This window comes from Styela clava, chromosome 4, assembly GCF_964204865.1.
Source record: "Styela clava chromosome 4, kaStyClav1.hap1.2, whole genome shotgun sequence".
Classification (NCBI taxonomy): Eukaryota; Metazoa; Chordata; class Ascidiacea; order Stolidobranchia; family Styelidae; genus Styela; species Styela clava.
The window spans coordinates 6,492,967-6,503,403 of record NC_135253.1 but is presented as its reverse complement, the minus strand read 5'-3'; the positions used below and the strand labels follow the sequence as shown (position 1 = coordinate 6,503,403).

The following is a 10,437-nucleotide window of genomic DNA, read 5'->3' as shown; positions in this document are numbered from 1 at the left end:
TTAGCCTGCTTACTGACGGTGAATGCGTTCGTTTCCCGTTGATGGCAAACGTATCGCATGTAAAACCAATACTAATTAGTCTAAATTCGAATTGTTTGTACCGGTATCGTTAACGTCAATTCCTCCCTATTTTTCGAACTGAATCCGATATTTGGACAGAGAATATGCGCGTGAAATTTCGATAACAATATGGGCAATAAAGACAGCCGAGACAGCTTTGAATGTAGGCCTATGTAGTAAAATCGGAAAATGTGAAGTTATAAAATCACAGCTAAGGGGTCGTTGTCTTTCGAAGCGTCCCGATTTGAAGTCACAAAAATATGGTAACCCTACATAAGATCAATAACCAAAATTGTTGTGCCTGCAACTACTAGAAAGCTTATGTTAAAAAGGTGCGGCCCGTGGTTCCAGCCAGTGTCCCTTGTATCTGACCCTCCTGTATTAAAGATTGCACACCCCTGGTTTAGAGCAAGTTAGTTTGGCTAATATAACTGAATGGCGGATTTTAAAAAATAACCATATTAAATCAGAAAAAAAAATAATATGGACAATTTAGCTAACATGAGTGTATATTGCTCAACTTTTGTATGGAATTGTGGTGTTGATTTTTTAGACAGGGAAATCCAAACTTTTGGTCCACATATTGCAACAGATTATTGTGCCTTGTTCCAAATTCGGTTGTATCAATCTGACATATATACTTTTTATGCTAACACCGTCTTAGCATAACCCAACTAATGAACTAAAAAAATAAGATGGAAATGCTGTGCAAGATCGATCGGTACAAACTGAGATTCATCCGACCACCCACAGATGATAAAATTGTAATTGTTACGTCATGCAGAAGTCTGCGTTCATTGGTCAATGTTGCCGGAAAAGTAGAGATATAGGGCATGTTGTTACACACATTTCTTGTAGTAAAAACGTCTTTTTTGTAAATCATGAAACTTTTGGAAATGGGAACAAGGTATTAATTGTTACTAAATTTCTAAGGAACATATTAGGATTATTTCCTTTGTGTGGGCTACGAAATTCATTTTGTAGTCGTTTTCAAGGCCTTGTCTCACGGCCTAAATGGCTTAGAAGATGACGGAATATATTTAATTTTGAGTGCGTGCAGGCCGACGTTTCCATTGCACAAATATTTCGCCAATGTTTTCTCAAATATAGGTTGCGTCTCAGGGGCGGCGCGTCAATAGGGCCAACCGAGGCAGTGCCCCGGTTGTTTTTTCGGTATAATAAAAAATACCTCAATATCGGTTGCACAGACTGTCTACACTAGCCATATTCTCCCGACATGGTTCATTTTTCGCTCGCAAAGCCTTCGCCGAACGTCGACGGAGCGACGCCGATTTTGCCCCGGTTGCCCATTGTATATCGTATTCTCTCTTTTATCTTCCACTCGCCGCGTTTGTTTTCTGTTTCTTTTACTAAATCATCGGGGCTAGCCCCGAAATTATGACGACACAATGCCGACGTTTCTTACAACAACGTGTTGACATATTCACGCATTCCTTCTCGTTCGTTGGTTGCTTGAAGAGTTGATAGTTTCCTCGCCTTCGTTTTTGTCGCTTGTTTCGCTATTTGAATCAGTTAGAGACCTTTAGTCCATTTGCTTTCGATTTTCCACATTCCTTTTGAGCTCCTCACTTCTTTCCGGCTTCGCATTTCTTAGCCTTAGACCTCATAATGAATAAGGTTCATGCACTACTTCGCACTCCGTTTTCGCAGCTGCCGCTGGAACAAAAATTAGAGGTACAACGTCTTGGGCCTTATCAACCAAAAAATTGTTCACTGGAACAATCCCATGACGGAGGAAAGCGTCGGCGTACATTCTGCGCAGAAACTCGGTATAAAAAACACGAATGGTTGTGTTACAGCGAGGACAAAAATGCACTTTTTTGTTTTTATTGCCTACTTTTTGCTACCGCCCGTGACTCACGTTGGTGTAAATTTGGTTTTAGAGATCTTAAACATCTTTCCGAGCGTGCCAGGGATCATCAATCTTCTATGGAGCATCTGGACAATGCAGTAAAATACCGAACATTCGGAAATGTTAATATTGCAGCACAGTTGGATGAAGGACGCGCGGTTTCTATTCGTCGGCACAACCAAAACGTCGAGAAAAACCGCCATGTTCTCGGTCGATTGATAGATGTTTTGAAGTTCATTGGTTGTCACGAGCTGTCCCTCCGTGGGCACGATGAACGGGCTGGCTCTTCTAATAGAGGAGTATTTTCGGATATGGTGGAATACACCGCATCCCTAGATACAGTATTGAGAGATCATCTTGATGCCGCAACTGTTTCGAAAGGGACATCTAAGGATATCCAAAATGATTTGCTCGACTCAATGTATAAAATTTGTTTACAACATTTGGCTCTGGAAATTGAGAATTGCCAGTTCCTTTTGATTCAGTCTGACGAGACAACTGACATCACGTGCGTTTCCCAACTGGCTGTGATTTTTCGGTTTGTGAAAGATGGTAAACCTACCGAGAGATTTCACAGCTTTGTACCAATCGTTGATCGCACGGCTTGCGGGATATCGGCTGTACTGAAAGAAGTGTTACAGCCTTACAACGCGAAGTCAAAATTGATAGCTCAAACTTATGATGGCGCGGCAGTCATGAGTGGGTCGAAACATGGTGTTCAAGTTTATATAATAGAAGATTTTCCTCATGCGCATTTTTTGCATTGTTATGCACACCAATTTAACCTCGTTATTAAAAATATGTGTCTTGATACCCCTCTCGTCCGTATATTTTTTGCAAATGTTTCGGGGTTTTCTTCATTTTTTTCCGTTTCGCCGAAGTGCTCTGACCTCCTTCGCCAGATATGCAGCCGCCGTCTCCCAGCTTGTGCACCAACACGTTGGAACTTCCAATCACGCGTGGTGCAGGGCGTGTCCGATATTAGGTCTGAGCTCATTTAGTGTTTAAATGGCATTCAGAGCTCTCCGGTTTGGGACGAACGCTCTGTGAGGGAGGCGGCAGGTCTAAAGCGTCTGCTAGAAGATGGTGAGTTTTCATTTTTTCTCGCTTTTTTCTCCACAATATTCTATCACGTGGATGTATTATACGGCGCATTGCAGTCAAGGCGAATGGATGGAGCGTCTGTGCAGTCGTGTATTTCAGACTTCTGCGATGCTGTAGGCTATCTCGTATCCGGGAAACAATAAAATACGACGACACATGGAGTGCTTCTTTACGCCGCGGGCAAACAACGCAGCGTTTGATTTTGTCTGCAAAGGAATGCTGTGACATTCTGGTGAATCAAATACGCGATCGTCTGCGCACTGAACACCTTGCCGCGTTCTCTTTGATGAACCCCAAACATTTTTCAAAATTTGCACGTCAATTTCCCATCCATTTGTTGGCTACTGTCTCCAAATTTTACCCCATGATAAACGTGGGTGAATTGGAAAATGAATTGCGATGCATATACACCAATCAAACTTTTTTGAACATCACATCAACTTGCGCGCTCTATGGTTTCCTCATAGATAACACTCTAGTAACTACCTTTGCGGCGTCTGCAAAATTTCTGGACATCATTTTGACGACACCTATTTCTTCCGCCGACGCAGAGCGAACATTCAGCACGCTGAAGCGTATTAAAACGTATCTCAGAAACACAATGAAGCAAGATAGATTAAATTCCTTGGCTGTTTTATCCATTCACAGAGACGTTATTTCTGGGATGCATGACTTTAATCAGCGCGTTATTGAGCATTTTGCTTCCAAGATACCGCGGCGTGTTGCATATATGTTCAAGCAGTAGAAGTCTAGCAGCATATATATCTATGAGTGAGCGACACATGTCCTTATCTTTGCATTACCTTTCCTTTCTTCATAGTAACGTTTTAAACCTTATTTTAGGTTTTGTCTGCTTTCCCGAAGTTTCTGTTAAACTTAATATGTCATTGTATTTATCTGGGTAAATATTGCCTTTCCTTTTGAAAGAGGTTTCAAAATAAACTATGTCTATATTTATTAATCCCTTGACTTGGACCGGTTTTAAAGACACTTTCTTATCGTTAAAAATTGTCGCTTTTGCCGATTGGTTGTTACCGATGGAATGGTTTTTATACTCATAAAATGATGGGAGAACTTACAGCGCTCACCCTGTCCCCGTAGATGGGGGTGACTTGGTCCCGCAGTAGCTTGCCCCGGTTGTCAAAATGACCACGCGCCGCCACTGGGTTGCGAGACAACTAAACGTGCAATGAGTTGAAAGTGAACATGAGTGATTGATTAAACACCCAATGTTCTAAACTGCTGCTTGTTCTTTTCGAACCAGAGAGTTGAAGAACGAGGGCAATAACATGTTCGTTCACCGTACTGTATCGTTCGTTGACTGTATGACGCAGATGTCAGTAGGCCTATATTATTGCATGTCAGTTGTTGGAATGAAAATTGAAACGATTTACGTAAGCAATGTTAGGGAAACTATTTTGGTAGGAATTTTTAATGCATTCGGCGTACAAGGATTATTTTATCGACCAGGCATGAACAAAATAACACGATCTATGAAAATTGCTGCTGATCTCTCAAGTTGATACAACTTGTAGTGCTACTGATAGAATATTTCCATACCGATATAGGCCTGTTACTAAATATTAAAATCATAAAACTATGCTTTGTATTTCATTATACATATTGAAGGTGTTAATCAGTAGGTTATACGCCAACAAGATGGTGATTCTGATAACAAAAACTTAAATTGCTTTTTTTTTCATGTGCCGAGATACCTGTTTTCTCGTGTACAGTTTGGGATTTTTCGTAGAATGGCACCGCCTCCAGTGGTGGGATTCAGTCGGTTCGCACTGGTTCTATAGAACCGTCTCACGTAATTTTATGAGATCAGCGAACCGGTTAGCATTAATCAGTTTATTTGCTGAAAAAATATGACTATTTGTAACAGAACCGGCTGAAAAATATGGCTTCTGTGATGGAACCGGCTGACAAAAAAAATTTGAATCCCATCACTGACCGCCTCCAGCAGTGTAAAAATGTGACATTTGAGAAAAACACCCCTTCCACGTTTTGAAATAACCGGATAATTACTAATTTTCCTCTATTTTGAGGCGTTGGGGGGAAGGGTGTTTTTTGGCGGGGCTTTCTACGAAAGATCCCGGATATCTTGGTTATAGTTATAATGGAAGTTTTATGTTACAAATTCTCACAAAAACTCGATTTTGGAGAAATCTCGCCCCTGTTATTACAAAACCAAAATTTGGAAAAAAAAGAACTCGATTTTCTCAAAGGTAACAGCAAATCCGAGTAAAAAGCTGGAAACAAATAAAAAAAATTGTCACACCCATTTACGGCTACACTTGGTACTGTAATCAAAGTTATATTTAGTATTTGACTCCGTACATTACTCACTTTTTACGTTGATCACTGCTGGGCCGGTAGCATTTATCAACGGCATTGTTGATCTACGAAAACGTGAAATGCCCTTGGTGAAGTTACAGAGTGAGCAATATGATGAAAGCTAACTGTAGCCTTCAGAGTTTCGGAACATAACTCATTAAATTAGTTGTGGTTACTGCATTAGTTCAGGAATGGCTAGTATAAGTGTTTTCCGTTTTATCCTGAATCAGCAAAACGGAAGGGTCCTAAATCAATCACTTTATCTCTGGTAGCGTTTTCCATTTAATTTTTGAAGTGCCGATATCAGGCAGTAAGTGCTTTCCGCATTTAACTTTTTTATTAAGTTATGCCCGTCCTCCAGGTCCTCTGTATTTTGCTTGCCCTTTGTTGTTGTTTTGTGTTTTGTTTGTATCAGAGTGACCAAATAAAATTGATTGATTGATTGAAGTTCATTTTGATTTCCGCAAAAAAAACCATACAAAAACAATGAACACATAAAAGTTTGGGAAAATCGTGAAAACCTTCAATAAAGTTTAAAACATGTAGAAATACATGTGCCAGTTTACTCATCTAGCACACACAAACATGTATAAAGAAAGATATAAAAAACACAAGTGACGTTTATTATTCGGGGTCTAAATTGAATGTAACATAAACACACTGCAGGCACAGAGCACTGCAGTACGGCATCAGTAAGCATATGACTGTATGACGAGTTGCGTTATGTATGGTATATGTTTATTTGTTGTTGTGTTGTCTCTATTTATATATATTGTCTTGTCTTATAAACTCCCCTGTAAAAACAGTTTTGTATACTCCACCCTTACCACTTTCACCACACCAAACGACGCATTGCCCCACCTTGCACAACTGTCTATATAAGGGACCATACTATTATTTAATTTAATGTTTTTTGTTTTATATTTGTTAAAAAGGGTGCATGCCGCACATTTGTGTTTTAGGCCAGTACGGTCTTGTGCATGCATCCCATCTTACATAATAATATTCGTTCATTTATTTTTTTATCCCTATTACGAGACGAATAAACATACATACATGTAACGCTCCTGTATGACCCTAACTATGCAAAAACCGACAAATGTCCTCATATTTTCAAACAACTCCCAAGTAAAACAAAATTTTGAAATAACAACTCAAACTGTCTTGTCTGCTTGTGGTCCGAAAAGATAGTGTGGGCGTCTGTATAAGGTACAGACCAGTGGTCTTACTTTGAGCAATACAAATGAAAATACCCACAGACAAGAGTAACTAGTTCCATGTCATCAAACTTGGCTTTGAGTGATTATCAGATTACCATATTTCAGTTTAATTTTTCGCAACATTTAAAATCGATAGTTGAAACAAGGACAAAATTATTTTAATGATTTACAGAAAAAATATGGCGGCTAATTTTAGTTGGTCTAGCATAAACCCCATGTGTGACCCACGGGTTTACTCTAGTGCTGTGAGTATTGATGGGAAAATATATGTAGTGGGTGGTTGCGACAAGATGGGTCAACCAGTAAATACATTGGAAGTTTACGATCCCAGTTCAAATGAATGGACAAGTCTAAAACATATGCCATCAAAAAGAGCTGCACCCATCACGGTGGCTATATCCAACAAAATTGTAGCAATAGGAGGGATTGGGTGTGACCAGCTTCCTGTAGATGCTGTAGAGTTCTATAAAATTGATGAAAATAAATGGAAGCGCCTGCAGCCACTGTCAGAAGCTTTGATGGGAATGGCACATATTACAAAAGATGGAAAAATTCATATTTTCGGTGGAATGGGTTCCGATACTAACCCAAGAGATCATTTCAAATGCTTAGATGTCGAGAGCTCTAGCGGGAATCGGGAGAGGTGGCAAGCATTTCCACCCATGCCGACTGCACGGTACGCATCGTCCGCTTTTCTAAAAAACAACAAGGTGTATGTTGTTGGAGGAAGACAAGGGAAATTGCCAGTTTCTACATTCGAGGTATACGACTATGATTCAAGGTGTTGGACTGCATACCCCCAAATGATAACCAAAAGATTATTTCCATCATATGTTATGACTGATAAATATTTGATTTCATTGGGTGGTTTGAAGGAAACTGCACAACAAGGATTTTCAGATGCATGTGAAATATATTCTACAGAACAGCAAGACAAGGGTGAATGGTTCTCAACTAAGAAGATGAATGTTCCCACCAAGCGGGGTGACTTCACTGCTGTGGCAATAGATAACAAAGTTTTTATTACAGGCGGGCTGGGAAACCAAGGTAAGCCACTTGCTTCTACTGAAATGTTCGATCCAGATTCAAAGAAATGGAAACGTCTTTCGGATATGCCTGTAGCACACAGCACTTGTTCATCTATTGTGTTTCAAGGAGCGTTGTACGTTTTCGGTGGAATCAGTCCAGAAGGACCAAGTGGCGCATGTGCTGTTTTCAAGAGTTGATATTTCATTGCACATTTTGTTTTCTTTCTTTGCATGGTTTATTTCTATTTTTCTTGTGGCCTCCAGAACCATTTTTTTCTTCACAGAATTATGAATTTTTTTAACTCTTGTAACAACTTATGGTGCCACAGTACTCTCACATTAATTTGAAATTTCATTATTAACAATATGCAACTCGTGTAAATAGGCTTGTGAACTCTATAATGTACACAGTTATGATATTAAATCGTGAAATTTTTTATCAGGTGTGAGATCTGATAGCAAGCCACTGCCAGTTACATCGATCTTGATCAGTAAGTATGTTGATAGGTATTTGTCTATTAGATACGTGCGATATCTCACGAAAGCGAGGTTGAATCTGCTCCAACTTTCTTTTGCATTCATCATATCTCTGACCAGAAGCCTATTTATTGATTTTGGACGATACAAGTTACTAACTGGTGATGGGACACGCGGTGTCGCTGCCGCTAGAACACTAAGTCGGCGGTTTCTGATCGCTACCTCGTTCATCTTTTGTGTAATAGGGGTTTACTTACAAGCAGGGTCCATATACGAATAACCTGATATTACAATACAATTTTATTATTACAAACAGTATGTATTGCATGAAGATTATCAAATGAGTGATTGAATAGAATGTTACATGCATTAAGCTAGTTACTGTTGACAGTGGGCAAGTCGAATGGTATGTTATTTTTCTATTTTGACGGGTCCTCCAACATAAAGTTCACTAAGCTTCCACAATCCACACACAATAAGAAACATATTTACCGGTAATCAATGAGTAAAGGAGTCAGAATCGCTTTGTAAACATATTGCTTCCATATGAAATTGATGAATTTACCTCAACGCTCGGCAGACAAAAAATAAAATGATGGCTGTGATTCAAAATTTTCATATGCCTAGCTCTTATCAAGTCCCAACTATCAAAATTTTTCAAGTTGATCATTGTAGAATTAGATGCAATAATTAATAACAATAGGCAAACGGCAAAAATGGCACAACAAAAGCAATGCAAAGTTTTGTGTATCTAGATAGACATTAAACATTCTGAAATCAAAGTTTTTTTTGTAGTAGTAGAATTATATGCAATAACAAGCTACAATATTAAAACTAGACTAAGGGCAAAAATACCACAACGAAAAGCGATGAAAATTTTGTGAATCAAGACCGGACTATTGATTATTCTTGAAGATATTTTTGGTACACAGTATTGCAAATAATTAAGCTAAAACAACTTTTCAACTACCATACATGTTATTTATCTGTTGTGTGACTCTTATAAACGTAGTACGTCTACCAAGTTCTTTCAACTTTGAAGCTCCAACATAAGTACATGTAGAACGAATTCCACCTAGAATGTCTCTCACAGTGTCATTTACATCACCCCTATATGGGACTTCTACAGTCTTTCCTTCCGAAGCCCTATATTCCGCAACACCACCAACATGCTTTTGCATGGCAGTAGTGGAACTCATTCCATAAAACAATTTGTATTTTTTACCTTCCCTTTCTATAGTTTCTCCACCTGATTGGTCATGCCCAGCAAAAAGACCACCAATCATCACAAAGTCTGCCCCTGCACCAAATGCTTTGGCAACATCTCCAGGACAAGAGCAACCACCGTCTGAAATGATGTGACCTCCAAGGCCATGAGCAGCATCAGCACATTCAATTACTGCACTGACTTGGGGATATCCAACTCCAGTTTTCTTTCTTGTTGTACATACAGATCCTGGACCAATGCCAACCTTTATGACATCTGCACCAGCCAGTATCAACTCTTCCACCATCTCACCAGTTACAACATTCCCAGCGAATATTGTGTGTTGAGGAAAAGCATGTCTAACTTTTTTGACATATTCAACAAAATATTCAGAGTATCCATTGGCAACATCCAAACATATATATTTTATTTCTGGAACCAACTTTATTGTAGCACTGATTCTTTCAAAATCCGCATCACTTGTACCAGAGCTTATCGCAACATTGTTCAAACATGAAGGATTTTCCTTTGCAAAATTAGCCCAATCTTCTGTTCCATAGTGCTTGTGTACTGCCACAAACATACCATGTGAAGCAAATGTTTTTGCCATTTCAAAAGTGCCAGTGGTATCCATGTTAGCAGCTATGACTGGAACTCCTTCATAAGTTTGTTTTGAATTTCTGAAGACAATGTGCCGGTTAAGATTGACTTGACTTCTACTTTTCAAGGTGCTTCTCTTTGGTCTTAACAAGACGTCCTTGAAATCCAACTTGATGTCATTATCAATTCTTGGCATGTTGACGGACTCAGTTTATTACAAATACTTTTTGAAACTATGAAACATAGAGTGAATATGTTATATAAATGTAGCGAACAGTGCATTAATGCTTGAAGCTGTCCCTTCCAAGATGCCACATGCTATTGGTTGGCTAAACAGTTTGAAGGAATTCATACAATCTGATCAGTTCTATACATCAGGGGTTCTCAAACTTTTGGTGTTGCGGAGCCCTTGAAAAGGTTTACTATTATTCACGGAGCCCCAAAAAATAAATGTTAAAATTGTTACTTTCAGATTAATATTCCTGAGCAAGTTAAAAGTACTTTACTTAATTTAAATGCTGAACCTTA

At 39.1% G+C, this 10,437-nt stretch overlaps 2 protein-coding genes across 2 annotated transcripts; one reads left to right on the top strand and one right to left on the bottom strand.

Moving 5' to 3' along the window:
- Positions 1 to 6,687: 6,687 nt before the first annotated feature.
- Positions 6,688 to 7,835, top strand: LOC120326071 (kelch domain-containing protein 8A-like). The gene has a single exon (XM_039392296.2). It carries the CDS (start codon positions 6,759 to 6,761, stop codon positions 7,821 to 7,823), a length of 1,065 nt encoding a protein of 354 aa, XP_039248230.1. The 5' UTR covers positions 6,688 to 6,758; the 3' UTR covers positions 7,824 to 7,835.
- Positions 7,836 to 8,379: 544 nt separating this feature from the next.
- LOC120326852 (GMP reductase 2-like) lies at positions 8,380 to 10,177 on the bottom strand. The gene has a single exon (XM_039393207.2). The coding sequence runs from the start codon at positions 10,103 to 10,105 to the stop codon at positions 9,065 to 9,067; it is 1,041 nt and encodes a 346-aa protein (XP_039249141.2). The 5' UTR covers positions 10,106 to 10,177; the 3' UTR covers positions 8,380 to 9,064.
- Between the last annotated feature and the right edge of the window lie 260 nt (positions 10,178 to 10,437).